We start from the raw sequence: 23,404 nt of genomic DNA on the forward strand, positions 1-23,404 counted from the left end.
GATAGTTTGCGCACTTGCACGTGCAGCCTGCAGGTGGCGGTAGGTGTTCGGGGTTGGTTTACATTTGTCCATCGTTTTTTTCCGTAGAGAAAGCGTGCTGGACATGGCTGCTACAGCACTGACGTCTTAATGAATCCTCTTGCAGTTTTATTATTAAAATGTGTTAAAACATCACTCAATTCACTATAGGTTAGTGTTTTCTAGGGCTGACACGATGGGAAAGAAAGATAAGAGTGATCGAGGTAAGATAGACGCCATTCTTAAGAAATAAATACATGAATTTAATCAAAACAGTTTGATGGACCAATGCAAGATGTGCTGTTTAACGTTAACTGATGTAGCAGAGAACACTACGGTGGCACGATTGTTAAAATATAACCATGAGCTTATTTTGTTCATAAGTAATGTATAAACAAATGTTTAAATACATGACATTCAAGTTCAATAGAAATTACATCAGAGAGAAATTGCATCACTTGAACCGTATTGCAAAGACAAAGTAGATTATTTCTGTGTACTTTTTTCCCACAAAGGTTAGTGTAGATGTTGCTTCTAAATACTATTAAAGGGATAGTTCACACAAAATTGAATATTCTGTCAATATGTACTTACCCTCAAGTTGTTCCAAACCTGTATGAATTTCTCTCCTCTGTTGAACACAAAAGAAGATATTCTGAAGAATGTCGGTAACGGTATGGAAAACTGTATGGAAGTCACTGGCCACCGTCAACTGTCTGGTTATCGACATTCTTCAAAACATCTTTTGTGTTCAACAAAAGAAAGAAACTCATACAGGTTTGGAATAACTTTGTTAACTATCCCTTTAAACTATCACTAAGGACACCTGAACCAGCAAGGTTTGAACTAAAATCAGATCTTCAATAGCAGGATTGATCATCACCTGTTTAAATTGCTGAAGTAGTTGTTTATTCACTTTAGATAAGAAGTCCAAGAAGCGTTATTATGATGAGGAAGAGGAGGATGAAGAGCTGGTAGGCAGTGAGTCTCAGGAGGCCATTCCAGCAGCTGCTGGGAAGCAGGTGGAGGAATCCAGCACTAAACTGGATGAATATGGAGCCAAAGACTACAGACTACAGATGCTTCTCAAGAACGACCATTCTTCACGACCCCTTTGGGTGGTAAGACTGAAGATCCTTGATCGATTAGCCATTTACAGCAGAAGTCGCCACCATTAAGAGGGTCCCTATCCCTTTATCTGTGTGTCTGACTCTTGTAGGCTCCTGATGGTCACATCTTCCTAGAGGCTTTCTCTCCCGTGTATAAATATGCTCAGGACTTCTTGGTGGCCATATCAGAGCCAGTGTGCAGACCCATACATGCGCACGAGTACAAGCTGACGGCCTATTCTCTCTACGCCGCCGTGAGCGTCGGCCTGCAGACCTCTGACATCATTGAGTACCTGCAGAAACTCAGCAAGACCTCTGTGCCAGATGGCATAGTGCAGTTTATTAAGGTGTGTGTGAGCTGGTAGTCAAGTCTGTCTGAATTTTACAATTTCAACAATTTCTATATATATACCAAAGCCACTCACTTTCTCTCTCTCTTTGTTCTTCTGCAGCTGTGCACAGTAAGCTACGGTAAAGTCAAAATGGTCCTGAAACACAACAGGTCAGTTTGTTTTTACACATTGTTCATTATTTAATTCTCACTAAAGTTAGTTATGTTGTTGAAAACTCTGTTTATTGAATATATAGCCTATGGAATGATTTGCTGTTATTTCATTGGATAATGGGTGGCATTTTGAGCAGCTGGTAGTATGTAGTTAAGTGGAAGTTGGTGAATTGTAAACCATTTTTTGACTAACGTTAATAAATTATTCTAAAGTATTCTAAATGAGCAACAGCATGCCCAAGTTAACTCACTTGCATAAAACACACCCAAACCATGTCCGCGTACGCACAGTTAGTGAATGAGAACCTGTGTGTGTGTGTTGAGAACAGGTACTTTGTGGAGAGTGCGTTCCCTGATGTCATTCAGAGGCTGTTACAGGACCCTGTGATTCGGGACTGTCGTCTTCGGTCTGCTGATGGTGAGGAGACTGAGCTCATCACTGAGGTCATCTCTAGCAAATCAGCAGTGAGTATGAATGCATACACAGTCTCAATTTTGCATATAGCACAAAAACATAAAGACACTTATAGCGAAGCAGAAAGCTCATTTTTGGTACCAAAACCTGTTGTGTCGTCCTGTCCAGATCTCAAAGTCTCAGCAGGACAATGGTGGTCCATCCACCTCCCAGCCTGCAGATGAGCAGCGCTCAGGAACTCAGGTGCCAGATGACATCTTCAGTTACTACGAACAGATGGATAAAGAGGAGGAGGAGGAGGAAGAGACGCAAACAGTGTCATTTGAGATCCGTCAGGTGTGTGTCTATGCTTGAACGAGATGTTACTTGATTGTGAATTTATAATTTGTTTACCTTGACAGTTCCTCCATTGACTTTAGATATACAAAGACAGTGCACTCATACTATGAATGGGAGAAAGTGCAATGCGCAGTATGGCGGAATAAGCCCCGCCTTCTAAATAAGTCCCTCCTTTACCCCTGAGTTAAAAAAATTGTGTTAGCTGTCCAGTCGTTAGATTAGAGCATTCAATTTCACGCGCAATAATCAAATTCCTTTTTCGTGTTTCTGCTGAACCTTGGTAGGAAATGATTGAGGAAATTCAGAAGCGCTGCATTCAGATGGAGTATCCCCTGCTGGCGGAATACGACTTCCGTAATGACACGGTGAACCCTGACATTAACATGGACCTGAAGCCCACCGCTGTGCTGAGACCATATCAGGAAAAGAGTCTGAGGAAGATGTTTGGAAACGGTAGAGCTCGATCTGGAGTCATCGTCCTGCCTTGCGGTAAACTATCTTTGAACATCTGCACAGTGTTTGAATTATTTCTTCCCAGAGGCAGGTGATGCTTAGTCCTGTACTATAGCAGAGCGTGGCTCTGCATCCACAGCTAAACAGACTTGACTTTGGAATATGTAATTAAAAAATTAAATGATATTATTTGGCCAAAATAAATATGAAATTAGCAATTTTAGACTATTTGCTATCATTTTCTCTTTTCAGCAATTATGATAAATACATGGATATTCAGGAGTTTTGCCTCATCTTGAATGGATATTTGTAATAACTATTAATGAAATATTCATTTTCCAGGACAATTTTACTTCAATAAAGTATTTCTTTGTGATCAGTAAAAATGTATAAAAATGTATAAACATAGAAAAACTGTTGAATTAAGTACTTTAAAAGATGTTGTCACATTTAGTCTCTTCCGTTGGTTATCACTTTCATCCATCACAGTAGGGGTGGTAACTGGTAGAGATTTTGGACTATCTTCTCTATCGCGGTTGCGCTCGTGAGGTTTCTGTGCTGCATGGTCACGAAAGCTTATTGTTTGCATGCGTTTTAAGCATTGCGGTTTAAAAACAAGTGATTTTAAACTGTTAAAGAGCAATTAGCTGGGAAACATTCTCTTTTCAGTATATGTGCGCGCTCTCTGAGAGACGCGCGACATGAAGCCGCAGTTCATATAGCGCGAGAACTGAACTGTTTTTTTTTGTCGCCTAATTGGACCTGAACGGTTAAATACACATGCATATGTGTCTAAGTGACTATGCATTTGCAAGTAAACAGAGTTATTTATGTCTTAAGTGAACGTAAACAATTGAGAAAGAAAATGTTCGAGTATATTGGATCCATTAAAGGGACAGTATCCAAATTGACCTGCTGTCGTTATTAATGTTTTTTTGTTTTTTTTTATTTAAAAGGGACAATGCACATTAATTAACATTTTTTGTTTACACTCAAAATGTAAATGCGCCAGAGTTAGCTAGAGAGCTAATTTTCATCTGTAGTCCCTTGGCAGGTCGACACAGCATCATAATACAAAAAGAATACATGCATAACAGAAAACTGTTTAAGAAAATAGATACATAAAAATAAGTACAATACCAAGAAGGGCAGTACCTACGATAAGATAAACCAACTATTAATGATTGCAGTTTTGAGTGTTTTTAATCCATTTCTTAAGTGTAAATTTAAATGATAAATAGCTGGTGCTCTCTCTGAGTTCAATAGGGAGGCAGTTCCAATAATTTGAGGCCCGTACTGAGAAGACTGTTTGGCCAAACTTACTACGTCTATACGGTACAACACAGTCTCCCCTGGTAACTGCCCTTGTTGCCCTGCCACTGCTGTTCTTCTGTTGTATAAATTCACCCAGTGGTGGAGGTGCAAGCCCATGTAAAATTTTAAAAATGAGGCAGGCATCTAAATAATGTAAAAAACTGTCAAAATTTAATAAATTATATTTAGTAATAATATTACAATGGTGATAACTGATAGGTTTTTGATCTAATATTTTTAAGGTTTGCTTATAGAGGGTTTCTATTGGTTTAAGAGTCGTCACATTTGCTTGGGACCAGCTTGTAAAACAATATGATATGTGAGAAAAAATCATGGCATACATAAAAAGTTTGGCTGCCTCTGTGGTTAAATAAGGCCTTATGTGTCTGAAGTTAGCCAGATTATATCTAATGGTATTAACCACCTTTTTAACATGCTTTTTAAAAGTTAAATTAGAATCTAAAATAATACCAAGGTATTTAAACTCAGACACAACCATGAGTTTTTCTCCTTCAATAAAAACATCAGCCTGCTGTGCACTTGTAGACCTCTTGGAAAAGAACATACAGACTGTTTTGTTAATGTTAAGATGCAGATCTGACATTTTAAGCCATTCGGAAACATGCACCAGTGCTTCAGTTAATTTAGTTGCAGCCTGTTGTTTGTTTTTGGTATGCAAATAAAGAACTGTATCATCTGCATACATTTGTACATTAACAGATTGACAGACTGAAGGCAAATCATTAATGTACAGGCTAAACAAGATTGGGCCCAATACTGATCCCTGGGGTACACCAATATTACAGTCAAGATATGAAGAATAAGAATTACCAATATGTACACTCTGTTTCCTGTTAGTTAAATATGACTCCATCCATTTCATGGCCTCGTTTGAGAAATTAAAAAAAGATAATTTTGATAATAGTGTCCGGTGATTAACAGTGTCAAAAGCCTTTTTAAGGTCCAGAAACACTGCACCTACTATACCACCCTCATCTAATTGTGACTTAATATTTTCAAGGAGGAAACAGTTAGCTGTCTCTGTAGAATGATTTGTGCGGAATCCAAATTGCATTGGATGCAAAGGGGTGTAGCCCAAGTTTAGATGTATTTTCAGCTGTTCTGCTACCCATTTTTCTGTCACCTTGGATATCACTGATAGAATGCTAATGGGTCTATAATTTGACACCATTGTTTTATCACCAGACTTATAGATCGGAGATACTACTGCTTTTTTCAAAGAGCTTGGAAAAGTACTTTGCCTAACTGACAGGTTGATCAGATGTGCAATAGGGCGTGCAAGTATGTCCCTGTGTAATTTTAAAAATGAGGTATCCAAACCATGTGAATCTCTTGCTTGTGAATTCTTTAGCGAAGTTATAATTTTTATAACCTCTGATTCAGATATTTCCTTTATTTTAAAAATAGGTTTAGCTTTATCAATAGGGATAGATGGTATAGTTTCAGTTGGGATACCTTGAGCCAGCTCCCTGACTGAATTTATAAAGAAATCATTAAATGTACTTGCTATTATATCATTATCTTGGGTCAGGATTCCATTCACTTTGAGTTCAGGTAAAGTTATCCTTTGTTCTTTATTCCGACCAGTTAATTTATTAAGATTTCTCTAAATAAGTTTCCCATTTCCTTGAGCTTCATTAATAATCCTAATAAAAAACTCTGCCTTAGACTTTCTTAAATTCCTTAAAACCTTATTTCGGAGTGTTGTAAAGTTAAGCCGGTCGCTACTATGCCCTGATTTTAGAGCCCTCTTTAAAGCAAGGTCTCTTTCTTTCATTTGTTGCCAGAGAGTGTCATTTAGCCATGGTAAGGTGGTCTTTTGTCCATGTTTACATTTCACCTTTTTTGTGAAAGCTGCTCTTATCTCGTTAATAGTAGAAATAAAAGTGCTGCAGCTAATCTCAGTATCTCTGCTGGTTAGGAGGTCAGACCAGTCAATTTGGTTTATAGCTTTTTCTAAATTAATGGTTTCGTTTTTAGGAATTTTCTCATAGAATTGATTTCTTGAGGTCGAATTTACAAATTTTTTTCTAGTTAGTTTCCTTACCAGCAGTGTGATATTATGATCGGACAGACCAGTCAGCAGATTATGTGATGTAGTTACTCTCTCAGGTCTATTCGTAAATATCAAATCAATTTGAGTCTGAGAGGAGTTGGTTATTCTTGTTGGACCTTGTATCAGTTGGGAAAGATTGAATTTATTTGTTATCTCTAAGTTTTTTTCTCTCAGTTTTTTTATCCCAATTTATATTAAAGTCGCCCATTAGTATTAACTCCTTTTTACCATCACATTGCTTAAGAATATTATGGAGATGCTCATAAAATATGTTATTGGTTGATGGTGGTCGATATAGGCAAATGACAATGAAAGACATTTGAGGAGATAGTGACATATTCAACCCAATATACTCCATGTCTATTTCCTGTGACCATTCAATGAGGTTACATGTTATTGTGTTTTTAACATATACTAGCAATCCCCCCCCCCCTGCCCTTATTTCTATCCCTCCTAAACACATTATACCCAGAAATGTCAAAGGCAGCCTCGGGTGAGTGCTTTTTAAGCCATGTTTCGGAGAGACCAAGAAAGTCCAAGTTAGAGTGAGACAGTAAGTGTTCTAGCTGATTGCTTTTAGAGACAATGCTACGTATATTTAAATGTCCGCCGAGTAATCCCTTGGGTTTAGATTGCGGATCCCAGATCAGTTTCGCATGATTAAGAGTTTTAAAAAAGTTAATTCTTCGATTTTTCCGAATCGCCGGATTTAGTCCCCAGTGTTGCTGATTGAAAGTGGGCTGTTTAACTGGATTTGCGGTTTGATCGGCCCTATTTTCTTGTGAGGGCAGAGCAGTCAAAGTTTGAAACTCACCGCTACCCGGCGTTCGCGGACAGGAACGCTCCCCACACAACACCCGAGGCAAGTCCCCAACAACTGCGGCTGCAACATCCAAAGCAGGGACAGCACACCGCGCATCGGCACCAGAAAAAAGCGCCACGTCGAGAGCGCCGCTCGCCAGCAAGGACGAAGCAGCCAGGCCACTCCATTCGCTGCCGCTGTCCACCCAAACTAATCAAACAACAAGAAATGAGAAAATCTCTCACTGCTCTTGACTGAATCACTTTTGTAACTTTGATAAGAATAAGTGTAATATTTAATTTACACAGTGAAGACTATGCATTTTTATACATTTGATTACTTTATACATTTTAGGCTATGTAGCATTTCTTGTGCTTGAAGTTTTTCAGTTAGGTCTATTACATTTGTGTCTTTGTTTGATTGTAGTTTGTTTTCTTTGCTCTTTTTTTAATCAGTTTACCTGTCTTCAGTTAGCTTGAGAGATATATATATATTTTTTTTTAGGCTAGTATTAGTTTTTTTAAATGATACTGAAAGATAAGAATTGATCATTGATAAGAATTATGAAATTTCAATGGTATCCATTTTTTTTATATCATTACCTTATTTAAAGCAAATATAACTATATTGTTATATATATCGTTATCATGAAATAAAAGTACCCATATAGTGAAATAAGATTTTGGTGATATCGCCCATCCCTACATCACAGTTTCCAATTCAATTGCGCAATAAAATACGGTTGTCAATCTAGAAACTTTACAGTGTACTTAGTAGCATTAAAAACTCAAAGAATTTACAATTGAGTTACCAGAGCAACTCGGGGTTAGAAGCTAACTGAATGGTATTATTGAGTTAAAATAAATTGAATCTACATTGACGTCTTTTGTTATTCTACTCTTCTTTCCCACAGGTGCTGGTAAGTCACTGGTAGGCGTCACTGCTGCCTGCACAGTGCGTAAGCGCTGCCTGGTGTTGGGAAACTCCTCCGTGTCAGTGGAACAGTGGAAGGCTCAGTTTAAGATGTGGTCCACCATTGATGACTCCCAGATCTGCCGTTTCACTTCAGATGCTAAGGACAAACCCATCGGCTGCTCAGTGGCCATCAGCACCTACTCTATGCTGGGCCACACAACCAAACGCTCATGGGAAGCTGAGAGGGTCATGGAGTGGATGAAAAGTCAAGAGTGGGGGCTCATTATTCTGGATGAGGTGCACACAATCCCAGGTAGGCTGTGTTTGGGAGTGCAACTTGACAAAATGTCAAGCAAGAAATCACATCTTCCATGCTCTCTCTGTTTTTTTGTTTTCCTCACTTCACAATAGTTAGCTCCACCCACAGTGAAATTTCAAGACGGAAAACAATCCGTAATTCAGTCATCACTGCTGTTGTTTTGATTTTGAATGGCGAATATTTTTAACAATTTAAGTCAATGGGAAATTTTCAATTTTCAATTGAGATATTTCTAATATTCTAATTATTTTTGTCCGTCCATTGAAAGTCTAGGTAACCCTTTACATTTCTGCATTTGGCAGATGGTTATATCCAAAGAGACTTGGATACACATTTTATCAGTTCTTTCTATCCCTGGGAATCAAAAGTTTTTAGCGCCATGCATTATGAAAGATCTTCTGTTTGAGCTACAGGAAGACTTTAATAATCAACATGTTCAAGCTTCAAAAAGTTCATAAAAACATGAATCGAGCGGTTTATTCTAAGTGTTCTGAAAAGACGTGATCGCTTTACTGTATATTATGAACAGGTTTCATTTCGGCTTTTATTCACAAATATAGAGCACATCAAATCAGTTATGTGTGAACCAGTGAGGTTTGTTCTTATCCATAATTTTTTATTGTTTTAATATGTTCCTTGAGGTTCACTTATAATATTAATAAAGTTTAAAAATAAAGTAGATAAAGTAGAAAAACAATTATTTTCAACCTTCATTCTGACCCTCTGTCTGAAATGATGAATTTTTAATGGGTTTTGACCTTTAAAGCTTGTAAGTAAAAGGCCACTGTTATGATTTGCTAACATCACTGCATAGGAAACCGTATCAACGCCCACTCGCTATTGCACACGAGTAAGTGTTTTAAAAACATTATTCATATAAACCCATCATTTACATAAGGTTAGTGATGCAGCTGCTGTCAGATCCAGTACAGTTAACTGCTTCATCTTTCTACTAAAGTTTCTTTGCAAACTCTCCATTACACTGTACCTCGCTGACAGAACAAAATGCTCCGAACAAACATAATCCTCAGACGTGATCCGGGATGCCAATAAAATAAACCATCCACTTGTTTCCGACACTGGGATCCTTCTGAAGTCTGTACAGAGACGCCAAATAGCTGTTTAAACTGGACGCGTCAAAGCGATCGTTCTTTGACTCTTCCATTTGCCCTGTTGTCGACAGACTCAAGCACATGGAGCGTGTCAGAAACTGAACTGGCCCTTTAAATTTCTTAGTTTAGAAAAACCAAAAGCAGCCACCCAATATCAAATTTACAGCAAAACAAAGTTTTAATGTCTGTATCTTCAAGCTGAATTTCAAGCAGAAAATCAAAGAGCAGCAAAATAAAATTGAATATTTGAGGAATCTTCTGATTGGCTGGAATTTTGTCATTTTGCTCAGCATGCTTTCAACAAGGACAGAGAAATTATGTGTTTAATGGAATGTAAATGGAAACCATACAGATTCTTGACTCTTTTGTGCTTGTCTTGCAGCAAAGATGTTCCGTCGTGTTCTGACGATTGTCCAGGCTCATTGTAAACTGGGTCTCACTGCCACACTAGTGAGAGAGGACGATAAGATTGTCGATCTCAACTTCCTGATCGGGCCGAAGCTCTTTGAGGCAAACTGGATGGAACTACAGAACAATGGTTACATTGCTAAAGTCCAGTGTGCTGAGGTGAGCTGTGAAAAACCATTGTGATCCAGGAAATGAATCGAACTTTTCTCCCCATAATACAAAATAAACAACAAATGTTCTTTTCATGTGTGTATTCCACAATGTGAATTGCTAGATTGATCTCTGAAACGTGTCGGGGGGGGGGGGGGGTCAACAGGGTTAATGAACTTATTAAACATTGCATTTTGAGGCTTTGGAGCCTGGTGCACAAAGAAAATACAGTACTGTTATTCAATATTGCTTTGTAATTGATGTTCTTACTAAACAAAGCCACACTATTTAGCCACATGAGCAGAAAACCACATGTACCGACCTATGCATTGTTCACTGTGTTCTGAACACAGTCTTCACAAAGAGGTTCTATAAAAAGTCAAACTTCCAATGCAAATCAGGCTATTTATCACATGTTTGGTAAATCTTTTAGCATGGTTTGTTTAACTAAAAGAATAAATATTGCAGTCAAGTCAGTCAGTGACGCAAATATATAAATTACATCTATAGCCTAAAAATATACAAAATTCCTACAGACTTTGAAAAAAGTATTTTCATGGAAATTTCTATATTCATTGTAAATGTTTCTTGTTGCGCTTTTTTATTCTAGTGAAGTTAAGTATTACTATGCAGTTTTAGGCTATGTGAATAAGAGTGTCTGGTTAATCTAAAAACAAATATAGATCTTAACTGCAGAAAGTGTTTAGAAATGTGGATCTAATATAAAAAAAAATTCTTCCATTTTTTATATTAAAAGATATATATATTAAAAAAGATACATACATACATACATACATACATACATACATACATATATATATATATATATATATATATATATATATATATATATATATATATATATATATATATATAAAAAAAAAGCTCATCCATGTAATCCTAAAGTAATCCTATGTGTTCTTAAAAGACATGATCACTACTGTAGACTATTAACAGGTTTAATTTCGGCTTTTATTCACATAGATAGAGCACATCAAATATAGTAAACAGCAGCTCGAATGTGCATGAACCAGTGAGGTTTGTTCTTATCCATAATTTGAGTTTCCGTAATGTGCTCCATGTATGTGCATTTGTGTCCTTTCAGAAGACTTTTTGGGTGTTGTATAGAAAATTTCAAAAGTGCTGTGTGTGCTTTAAACCTACATTTCCCTTGAGTGTTCACAGTCCCTGTGTCTCTAGGTATGGTGTCCCATGTCTCCTGAGTTTTATCGTGAATATGTGGCCATAAAGACGAAGAAGAGAATTCTGTTCTACACCATGAATCCCAACAAGTTCCGTGCATGTCAGTTCCTGATCCGCTTCCACGAGCGGAGGAACGACAAGATCATCGTCTTTGCCGACAACGTCTTCGCTCTGAAAGAATACGCCATCCGTCTGAACAAGTAATGCCTTATTTTATTTTACATGTTCACACACTTGTGTATACACCAGCGCTTTTACCTCAACATTGTGCTTCAAGCAGATGATACAGGCTGCAAAATAAAAGTTGCTGCCGCTAGGGTCCGTCAATGCAAAAATTTATTTGGAAATCAAGCCAAAAATACTACATGTATTTCAATTAATTTATGCATGAATTAACTACTTGTTATTGGTTTCCACACATAACACTTGCTAAATTACTGTAAAATTGCCAGATTGAAAATCTGCTGTTCATCCAAGTAACAGCTTTTTTGGGGGGTTTTGGTTTCTCTTATTGGTGGAGCTTTTAGGTGGTGCAGTTTTTCATTGGGAATTCAGCAATTAAACATGATTTTTAATAACTCTTCTACAGAAGCATATACCATCACCTAACAACCTCAGAGGTCATGTTATTTCCATTTTGAAAAGTTTAACCAGTATTGCTAAATGAAATCTCTATGGAGAAAATGAATGGGTTTTTTTTTTCTGAGCTTTTCTTCAGGGTCTTTTGAGGACTAGTAAAAGATTTGTACTAGAGTAATATCAACAAAGCCATAGCTTACTAAAAGCCTGGAAAGGAGCAGCTTTTACAAAAGAGATCCACACACTGGATTTACGCAAATGTTCCAAAACATATCTTAAACACATTTCAAAAGGATTTTGAATGCATGTTGTAAGGCCATGACGCAAACCTGAAAAACAGAATAAAACCAATCCTGTGTGTTTGTTTCTGGGTGCTCTAGAAAGCAGTAAAAGTTCTGTTGGACTGTCCCTGGCGCAACCTGTAATCAGCTTTACGTTACTGTTAATCACTTTAACTTTGCCAAATGAATGGGCTTTTCCTGGTAAAGTTCTTTCAAAGAAATTGAAAGGCTAGACTCTAAATCTCTTTCTCTACCGAGAGGTTGTTCGAGGACTTGAGGTTGTTCGAGGAGCCTGAGGGTTTGTGAGGTGAAATTCGCAAACTTTTGTTTGTTTTTATTTTTAGAATCTTATAGTTTATATAATGCATGTGTATATACAGTGAGATTCTACTGAGTGCTATTGCATTGCATAGGTCTCTAATCAGATTTAAATAAATTTGATCACTACTGTAGACTATTAACAAAATTTTTTTTTTAAAGTGATGCCATAGGAGAAACTTTTTTTTTTTTGTGTGTGTGAAGAACATTTTAAAATTCTGAAGAACCATTTTCCACTAAAAAGAATATTTTGCGCAATGGAAAGGTTCCCTGAATATTAAAGGTTCCTCATGGAACCATCGATGTCAACAAATAACAATTTTATAATAGTGTATGAAGGGTCAAAGTGTCCTTCAAAGCACAAAATATGGCATGTATGATTTTTTTGATTTATGTGTAAATGCACACATACCACCAGCTAATTACTCTTCGACAATGATGCTATATAAATATAGAGAGCTACCGCAAAAACAGAAATGCATCTCTCTTACACTCTCTCTTTTCAGACCGTATATTTACGGACCCACATCTCAAGGAGAACGTATGCAGATCCTTCAAAACTTTAAACACAATCCCAAAATCAATACCATCTTCATCTCCAAGGTAAACTGCTTTTCTCTGTCCATTTCCTTGTGAAACTGTGGATAAGTATTTTTCTTTTAATTTTTGAGGTGTTATTCTTAGCATCTTTTACACAAGTAAAACAGTCTGCAACAGATGAAAATCAGTAATGCTATTCAATTTAAATGGCATCTAATGAAATATCAACAGCCCTTTTACACAGTCAGATGTTGCTGTATAGGAGAGTTCAGCAAAGGTGGCTGGCACTGTTGTGACGCTTTAATTCCTTTGAGACCTTGACGTTCCACCCATTTAAAAGAAAAGCACATTTCTGCAGTTTAGGTGATTTAGAAACGCTAATAACATTCTTGTGTTTAAGATCATTTGTCATGATGACCTGACAAATCTCAGTACTGGACAAGCTTTTTTTTTCTGGGATCTAAATCAGCCAACAAACCCAAAACATCATGAATCTAAATGTCTTTAAACTTGTTTTTCATTGCTGAATGTCGTCAAGATCATTGTGTCCACAAGTCATGGTAAAGTAAATCAAGCAGTCATTTTTGGGGCGGATGCTAATATTGCAGAAATCACACACTTCAGCTTTATATGGAAAAATGCATTACTCATTTTGAGCAAATACAAAGGGATCAAACATCCAACAAAATGATGGGCATTGTCAGAAACATGCATGTGGGTTACTTGAGAGACTGATTTTGGGGATGCTGTTCTGACCTTATTAACTTTACATTCTACCTTAATGCAAATGATTGGAAATGATTTGGTGGGAAAAGTGATGCACATGTGCTGATATGATTGTCCTTAAAAGTCAGGCTATTCAAATAAGATAAGAGTATCTGCATGGGAAAGGGCTGTATGCAAGGTGTTTAAAGAAGGTATCTAATAGACCTTATAATAGCCGCCGCTGCACTCTTTGTGTTCTGTCTTCCGGTTTGTATTTCCACAGCATGAAGGTAAGATCTTACAGATTTATGAATGAACTACTCGTTTAGAAATCTTCCCAGTCTACTTATATTTATGACATCTGATTCAAACATTACATTGCTCATGATAACTTTTGTTGACTCCACAATAAGTAAATCCACTTCACCAGCTAATTACTCTTCGACAATGATGCCATAATATAAAGAGCTACCGCAAAAACGAAAGTACATTTTTATGGATGTCCTTAAAAGCCTACGAATAAACAAAAGCACAATTATGATGAACGCCATATTTTTTTTTTTTTTTTTATCCCCATTAAATGCCTTTGACTTGTTCTGCAATAAAGTTTAAGCTTGTTTAATTATGATAAAGCATTCTATCTGGTAGACAACACCAACAAAATGATCAAGAAACTGTGTGTTGACTTTGTTCATATCACAGAATAACATTTATCGCTACATTTAGTGATAAAAATGCTTTTTAGTTTTAGATCCAGGAAATTAAGGATTTACTAGTGTATTTAATGAACTAACTGAAAGGCGTTGAAATTTATTTACAGTGTTTTACATTTTGAAATGCAACAACATACCAAGTTGAACTTGTGTAGCTAGGTCAAGGATGTTTTCTCATACTTGTTCCCTTTATCTGGCCCTTAAAAAGCCATTTTGACTTTTGCGTATCTTTTTGGTACCCTGGTAATCCAGAGTTCTCGTGAGAGCACAAGTTGAATTTGCTCAGCGAGTTACTCTGGTGTCAAGTAATGATGCTCATTAAATATGCCCCTCGATCTGAGCTGCACCAATCACATCGGGTTATCTGATATAGGCGGGCCAGAGGCGAGCTAAAGATGACGACAGCGCTGTGACGTCGAAGTCATTAGTAAACATCGCAAGATGGCTATGGATGAACACCAGTTGTTTGAAACGGCTTTGGCCGCTACAATGAACGAGTTAGACTTGGCTTTTTATCTAAAACAGGAACAGAAGACGCCGCTCGAATCGTTCCTCTGCAAGAAGGGCGTTTTTGCTGTTTTGCCGACCGGATACGGCAAGAGTCTAATCTTCCAGTTAGCTCCGCTGGTAGCTAAGCGTATGGGGTTTATTGTTGTGATTGGTCGTAGTGTTATCCAATTGCGTGCAGTGAGATTTTCAAGTGCATGCGTGGTGCCGCCCCTTGAGCTGGCCGATTTTCATTAGTCGACGCCAGACCATTAATCTTTTAAATTTAGGTCTGGATTTCCAGGCTATCTTTTTTGCAGGTTTGATTGTTATTCTTAGGGGCCCTTCACACAGAACTCGTTTCTGTGGTTAAAAACGTGAGACGCAGGTCAGTGGAACGAAAAACTAAAAAAAGACAGCTTTCGTTTTAGAATATCATGCGCGAGACTGCAAAAGACGGTCAAACACGTCCGCCTAGCGTATTTACCTTGAAAAACAATGGGAAAGAAGCGCAGTGGAATGGAAAATTGCGTTCTGTGTGAATGGACCCTTATTCTGTCGTCTCTTGTTCTCTTCTTCTGTCAGGTAGGAGATACTTCCTTTGACCTGCCGGAGGCAAACGTGCTCATCCAGATCTCCTCTCATGGCGGTTCCCGTCGTCAGGAAGCTCAGAGACTGGGCAGAGTGCTGCGAGCCAAGAAAGGTAGCAACTCTTCCACCATCATTATGGGATACCTGGATAGACCATTTAGACGTTCTAGTTCTAAATTCTTAGATGTTGTATATTACAATACATGTTGTTATAATATAATTATAATACATGTTTTCTGAGATCTTTTAGAATTCATAGTGAAGGAATTGCAGTGAAATATTTTAGGATGAATTATTCCTTTAACCATTTAACTAATCATACAACAAAATGTCAAACAAAAGCTGTATATAATTATTTTTATTTTTTTTACAGGTATGGTTGCGGAGGAATACAATGCTTACTTCTACTCACTCGTCTCTCAGGACACACAGGAAATGGCTTATTCCACCAAGAGACAGCGCTTCCTGGTGGACCAGGGATACAGTTTCAAGGTTTCAAGGCTATACGTGAACTGCAAATACCTCAGTTTGATTATTCTGATTGGGAATGCTAGCCAAACAGGAAGTTAAATTGGGTCTTGGTCTGTCACATATTCTTTTCGTCTCTTTTTAGGTGATCACAAAGTTGGCTGGGATGGAGGAGGAAGACTTGATGTTTTCCTCTCGTGATGAACAGCAGCAGCTCTTGCACAAGGTTCTGGCAGCATCTGATCTTGACGCAGAAGAGGAAGTGGTGGTGGGAGAAGTGGGAGGGAAGCTGCAGGTATCTCCACTCGTTTTTGTTTCTTTCTGCTGCCTCATTTGTTTGCTCAGTGTGTGTCGCTGTTTTGAGCCTGGAAAAACTTGTAACCACAGAAACGGCAAACACAGGTCTTAATGGTTTGAATCGAGATTGCAATCTTTTAACGATTAATCGTGCAGCTCTATATATTTTGTATAGAAAACATACTTTCTTCCAAACTGTGCCTTGAGCGAATTAAATGTTTAGATCAACTGAGAACAGGTTTATAGACCTTATGTAGCCCCGCCCCTTTTCAGCGCTGCACTTGTTGTCTTTTGTCTTCCGGTTTGTAATTCCACAGCGATCTTAAGAATTTATGAAATTTCAATTTTAAATTTAAATGTACTTAAAACTGCCCATTTTAAAATCTTCCCGGTCTACTGACATATGTTAAGACATCTGCTTTAAACATTGCAATGCTCATGATAACTTTCGTTAACTCAACAATAAGTAAATCCACTTCACCAGCTAATTACTCTTCCACAGCGATGCCATAGAAATATACAGAGCTATCGCTAAAACGGAAGTTCAAAGACAATATTCTAAAGATGGCTGCGCACTTGTTTCTCTGGCGCGTAAGGTCTTTAGCACTGATGTATATTTAAGCATCATAATGATTGTGTTAATCTGTAAATGCGTTAAGATGCTTTGTTAACCTGCTTAACGTGCCAGTGAAGATATACTGTTTTCTGTAGTTTTCTCGCCGTATGGGAACTATGAGCTCCATGTCTGGTGCAGACGATACAGTCTACATGGAATACCAGGCATCCCGCAGTAGCAAGGCTTCGGGAATCAAGAATATCCATCCACTGTTTAAACGCTTCCGCAAGTGAACATATTTCCGGACCGAATGAAGCAGTGACAACATCTGGAAGCACCAGGACCAAATAATGAACTTCCAGCAGCTGGGCGGCCGGCATATTCATAAAAGACATGTTATGGCTGATTGTCTCAGACAGAGGCATTTAAAGACTAAGAAAGAAGAAAAACTGCTGTAGTTTCAGAAAGATTCAAGAATCTAATATCTATAGTATTACAAACAGGATGTTTGTAATTATACAGTGATTTGTTTGAATTTGTTATGAGAAATTTAATTGCAAAGAAAGAAGACTTTTGTACAGTATGTAAAAGGCAAAACAACCTGTTGTTGAAATGTACAGGTAAACTTTTATCAATAAAACATACTTTGGTAGCACTAATAAGATGTTATGCTTTTACATTAGTGCATTAGGTTACTTAAATGAACAATATTTACAGCATGTATGAATCTGTATACATTTTTTTATTGTTCACAATGCATTAATTAACATTATACAATGAGACAGGAATAATTGATGGTGGTGTGCATATTTCTTTAAATCAACGGTCAATTATTCCACATATTTTGCAGGATTTTGTCCATATTAACACTTTTTCTTATGCATCAATTACATTTACAAGGAAAAAAATTATGCTTTTTACTCCATTACAATTTCATATTAAGTAAACGTCATATGTCATCATGACTTTAACATTTCCTTAATTATTTAAAATTAAAAATAGTATATTTGTAGTGTAATCTATCATGCTCGCTTAAATGTAACTCTAATTGTATTTAAACAGCTAATTAAAAATACAGAGGCTGCATTTTTTTTTTTAGAAGAATGGTTCACCAAAATAGGTAAATGTCATAATTTTCCCACTTTCATTGTCATTCCAAACCTGTATGATCACAAATTGAGAAGTCCTGAAGAATCTTTATGATTTTCCTTGACCATCATGAAAGTGGATTTTTTTCATCATAAAAGTCCATACACGTCATGTACTGTATTCCAAGTCTTAGGAAGCCATATGAGGCTTAAGGAACATTTTGACATTTATGTTGTTTATTCACTTTAAATCTAGCTTGACAGCATTACTTTCACTGAGTGCAAGCAGTTTGGACATTCTGCTGTACATTAGGCTATACTCCTTTTGTATTCCATGGAGTATAAGTCATTCATGCTTTGAAAGATGAGAGTGATTAAATGACGACAGAATGTTCATTTTATTTAGTGAAGTATCCCTTTCGCACTTATTTTGAACTGTAGTGTCATGTGTTTAATAATAACCATCGCTGTTGATGGATTATTAGTCTAAAAATCACTAAATGCAAAACAACTGTAAAAATCATTATTATCTCTTGTTTTCAAAGCTCAATTTAAAACGCTAACGTCTTACTTTCACTCAATTCATTTTACTTGGACTTGACAGTTTATATTTTAATGTCAGTAGGCCTACAACCAATCAGAAACAAGCATTCAACAGCTCCGTTGTGGTATGATAAAATGCATTAATCCATTTTTAATGTATGTAGATATGACAGAGATAGTTCACCCAAAAATTAAGGTTAAGTAAATGATTAATATGTTTTGGGGGGTAAACTATTCCTTTGACATTAATCAAGATTAATAAAATGCTTTAAAGAAGGCTGCTCTTCATTGTTAGCTCACATAGCTATGTTAGCCATATTGTAAAGCTCGCACCCGTGTTGATGGAGTGGAGTCTGTTGTTTATGTCTAGTGAATGCCTTGTTATTTCACAATGAGCTTTGTTGATGCCTGCCCACATTTGCTGAATCATATAATCCAACTCTAGTCTCCCACACCAGGAGGACTCCAGAATCCCTATTCATCTTAAAACCTTTGAACTTTGTAATCTTATTATGGATGGATATTAAACAAGGCTGATATTCTTCAGTGTGCAAAGTATTGAAAGGCAGGAATGGGTTTTAGCCTACATTTATGTATTTAGATGTTCTAAAGCGAGAACAGTAGGCCTATGTGTGTTCTTTGGAAATTAAATCTATTATTTTGTTGTTTTTACCATTTGAGCTACAGGAACATAGCCTACATATTATCATTTTAAAATGAATGTTCTTGCCTTGCAAATCTAAGGTGATTAATCATACATGAAATATTGCACATTACTAATGCCATCCTGCCAGAAGTTGTTTCAGGTTCAGTTCCTGTGGTTTGCCCTCAAAATTAATACATACTTCTGCCGGAAGCTAGTTATTTTAGTCAATAAAGTTGTAATTTTTCTTACACAAACACATCGCTTCACTTCAGAAAGTCTTTATTAACCCCTGGAGACGCGTGGAGCACTTTTATGATGGATAGATGCACTTTTATCATGGATGGATGCATTTTGATAGACTTCAAAAAATATACGGCCATTCACTGCCATTATAAAGCTTGGAAGAGCCAGGACATTTTTTAATACATCTCCGATTGTATTCGTCTGAAAGAAGAATGTCATATACACCTAGGATGAGTTGAGCGTGAGTAAATCATGGGCTATTTTTTATTTTTGGGTGAACTATCCCTTTTAGAGTTGGGATAAAAAAATAAAAAAAGATAAATACTTAATGGGACATGGATTAAAGGCAGTGTAGGCAGGGCAGATAACTGACAATTAATCATGCCTTTTCACTTTTCCCTGTTTTTTATTGTTTGGTTTAATTCAGGTATGTGATATTGATGAAGCTTGGGCACAAGTATCTGTTGGTGTGCTGACTGTCATTGATGAAGAAGAACCTCTCTCTCTAAATAAACTCTACCTTTGCCCAGTGTCTACTGCCTCATTGTTGAGAGAGGTATTGTAATGGATAATCTGCAGAACCTGCCTTAGGCAATTTGCATCTATTTTGGTCTGTTTTATGCTTTATATTTGGATTACCCAAAAGACGTGAAAAACACTTTTAACTTCATTCAGAAATTGATGCTTGGTTTGGGACAGAACAAACTCCCACCAAAACTGCAACCTCTGAAAAAATCTCCTGTTGAGTAATCAGATGTGCAAGATTGATGATGTTCGGCATTAGATTACATTCGTTTATCACAGTGGAATTAGATTAGTTGATAGAAAAATAAAAGGGAAGCTGAGGCACTTGTTTAAAATTTAAATTCTCATGTCGTTCAAAACCCGTAAGACCTTCGTTCATCTTCGGAACACAAATAAATATATTTTTGATGAAATCTGAGAGCTTTCTGTCCCTCCATTGACCGCAACGTCATTGCTACTTTCAAGGCCCAGAAAGGTAGTAAAAACATCGTTAAAATAGTCCATGCGACTACAGTAGTTCAACCTTAATATTATGAAGTGATGAGAATACTTTTTGTGCGTAACCACCCTGAATCCTTTACAACTTCTACAGCCTTTATTAATCTTAGTTCATATTAATTTCAACATTTACTAATACATTATTCAAATCAAAGGTTGTATTTGTTAACATTAGTTAATGCACTATGAACTAACAATGAACAGCTGAATTTTTATTAACTAACATTAACAAATATGAATTAATATAATAGCAAATACATTGCTCATATAGTTAATGTTAGTTAATACACTAACTAATGAACCTTATTATACAGTGTTACCGTTTTTTTTTTTTTATATTAAAAAATTAAGGTGACTTTACATAAATTTTATACCCCAATGCAAACTTGTGTGGACCACCCCGTGTCAGTTGTTAAGAAAACAAATACAATAAATGTACCTTTGAACTGTATAATTGCCTTACATTTATTTGTCCAGTTGTAAATGTTATCTTTGTAAAATTGTGAAACCATTCTCAATGATTTATAATAGATGATTGACAGCACTTAAGTTATTGAGTAACGCTTAACTTAATTGCTCTTTTTAAGGCAATCGGTTTGCGTGATTTTAACAAGTAAACTGGATTGCTTTTGAAGTATAGTAAACTCAGTATTTCCAAGTTGTATGCAGAAAACATCAGAGTTAACACAACTAGCATAAATTAGTAGTTAGGAATACTCACAATGTATTTTACTTGAAATGATTTAGTTGTTAAAAATAGTAATTCTGAGTAGTCTATACTAAGATAAGTACATCTAAAGTAAATGATCAAGTATACTATACAAATTAGTTTTAAGTTACTGGAACTCTCTTGTAAAGCCGCGTTTCCACCGAAATTACCCGGAACAATTTGTCCCAGGAACTTTTTTACCAGGAACTTGGTCTCACCCCTCAAAGTTCCTGAACTTTGAAAAAGTACTACCTCGCGAGCAGGAACTCGGACCCTGGTTCCTGCGGTGTAAACACACCGAGTAGGCTACCACCCCAAAGTTCCTTAAGTTCCTGCGGTTGAAACACGGCCAAGTGTACACTACTAGACAGGCACCTGTTAGTACTACATACTATTCCTATTTCACTTTACTCGTTTTTACAGTGTACATGAATTATTTGTAGGCTGCTAATAGGCTACTTAATTTGTCATCGAAACATTATTTGGGAACTGCAAAAAAAGGTAATATATAATTTTGTATGTATGCTATATGGTGTAAAATAAGCTTTTGCATTATAAACCTTCATATGTGTGTGTGTTTGTTGTTTGGACATCGTATCATAATTCATGGGCCATTCTTCAGATGGTCTCATTCTTCAGATGGTCTCATTCTTCAGATGGTATTAGAACAAATGTTTTCTTTTGAGTTCATGTCAGTCCAGTTACTGTGAAACAAGTGTGTTGTTTGGGGCCACCTGGGGGTAAGAACCTCTATTTTACACAAATACAAATCTCATCGAAACATTCCTCAGCTCTGAGCAGGACACTGTTGGCCACTTTCCCAGAGGCTTGTTTTTGAAATCCTTGAAGAAAAGGGGGTTCATCCCCTTGGAACTGCTTTGGGTTGTACTGAGGACTACAACAGAATACCATATCCCCCCTAAATGTATCCGTCTCATACCCATCTATACACTGATCCCCATCCTCCTCCTCCATCTTTTCATGTATTGTTCCTTTTCTTTTATTGTAACCTGCATAATCTAAATACCCCATTACTTAAGTGTTTCCGACGTACATTAAAGTACGCAACTTAGAACTGCATGAAAGACTTAAAGAGTCCTGCTGTATGTTTGAGGCCTTTTATTCTAGACCAGGGTTCACCAATCTGGGTCCTGGAGGGCCGCTGTCCCTGCAGAGTTTAGCTCCAACCAGCTCCAACACACCTGTTTGAAAGTTTCTAGTATGCCTAGTGAGACCTTGATTAGCTGGTTCAGGTGTGTTTAATTGGGGTTGGAGCTAAACTCTGCAGGACAGCGGCCCTCCAGGACTGAGATTGGTGAACCCTGTTCTAGACCCTCTGTTTGATCCTCTTTGAAAGAAAAGAGAGAATCAAGCACAAGTGAATAAAATGTTTATGCAAGATTTTCATCTTAATAAGAATTAAACCTGAACCACCAATTAAAATTTTGTTTACTCTTTCAGAAAAGAACATTTGCGTTGCATTACCTGCCTTTCTTTAAATCTTTTTTTATCCTTCATTTTAAGACTATTGCACCTACACGTGAAAACACGCAGAAGGAAAGCCTGCTGCTTATCTTTTCTAATAAATTCACATGATTTCTGGGTGAAAACCGACGACTCTGACCCAAGTATTTACTTGTAAGGGAAAAGCCTCAAACAACACCACACCACAATTAGTTCTCTCTGAAAGATTGTTTAGCCTCTGTGTTCTAATACCAGTGTTTGGCAACCATATGCATGAGGCTTCTGACCACACTTAACCATAATCATATTAACAATCATAATCCTTTAATCTGCCTTCATAGTTTTATCATGTAGCGTTTTCATTGTTATATGCGCGTACATGGAGTGAAATGGGCTCAGGTGCAGCGTTTCAACGAGCAGTTCAACAATCTGCATGGCACACACTAAACAGGGAAGGAAATGTGGAGGTAATGAAGTGGAGCAGGTTAAGATTAATAATAAGGTAATGAGGGGGCAGAGCCTAACATCCCAGACAGCAACACAGTGTCGGCCCAGATCCGGGCCACATCTGGTACATGTGGATTCCACCCGCACCAGATGTGGGCCGAATCTGGGCCGACACTGTGTTGCTGTCTGGGATGAGACCAACAGCACATGGCAAACGGCACAACAAACAAAAGTGTTTCACAAACACAAGTCAAGAGAGCACATGGCAAATGAACTGCATCATCATGTGCTCAAACTGAAAACACCTCATGAGGGGAACAAGCTGTAGACCAAATTTGTGAACATGAGTTCACCAAGTAGTCTACAACACATACTAAGCAACCAATCAGATTTGAGGGACAAGTTTATAGTTTAGATTATATAATTTATCTCTGATTTTAGGGATAAGTTATGGGTAGGGTTAGGGTAAAGATATGGTTAGGACTAGATTTTCAGAATGCTGTTCCATGTCTTGGCAAAATCACGGTGACCAGCTATAATTGATTATCCTAATCAACCCCTAACCCTA

At 37.1% G+C, this 23,404-nt stretch overlaps 1 protein-coding gene across 1 annotated transcript; it reads left to right on the top strand.

The window, feature by feature from the left end:
• The first annotated feature begins 70 nt into the window (after positions 1 to 70).
• Positions 71 to 17,335, top strand: ercc3 (excision repair cross-complementation group 3). The gene is made up of 15 exons (XM_084129559.1): positions 71 to 242; positions 940 to 1,139; positions 1,238 to 1,474; positions 1,580 to 1,629; positions 1,962 to 2,097; positions 2,216 to 2,383; positions 2,671 to 2,875; positions 7,946 to 8,260; positions 9,761 to 9,945; positions 11,137 to 11,339; positions 12,824 to 12,920; positions 15,347 to 15,464; positions 15,726 to 15,844; positions 15,966 to 16,115; positions 16,829 to 17,335. Exons 1-15 carry the CDS (start codon positions 215 to 217, stop codon positions 16,964 to 16,966), a joined length of 2,349 nt encoding a protein of 782 aa, XP_083985685.1. The 5' UTR covers positions 71 to 214; the 3' UTR covers positions 16,967 to 17,335.
• The last annotated feature ends 6,069 nt before the right edge of the window (positions 17,336 to 23,404 follow it).

This window comes from Abramis brama (assembly GCF_963993115.1).
Source record: "Abramis brama genome assembly, chromosome: 11".
NCBI lineage: Eukaryota > Metazoa > Chordata > Actinopteri > Cypriniformes > Leuciscidae > Abramis > Abramis brama.

Coding starts and splice junctions, on each gene's coding strand:
- ercc3 (XM_084129559.1), top strand. CDS start 215: ATGGGAAAGAAAGATAAGAGTGATCGAG. Junction 2,384..2,670: donor TGTCATTTGAGATCCGTCAG/GTGTGTGTCTAT, acceptor GAACCTTGGTAG/GAAATGATTGAGGAAATTCA. Junction 12,921..15,346: donor ATACCATCTTCATCTCCAAG/GTAAACTGCTTT, acceptor TTCTTCTGTCAG/GTAGGAGATACTTCCTTTGA.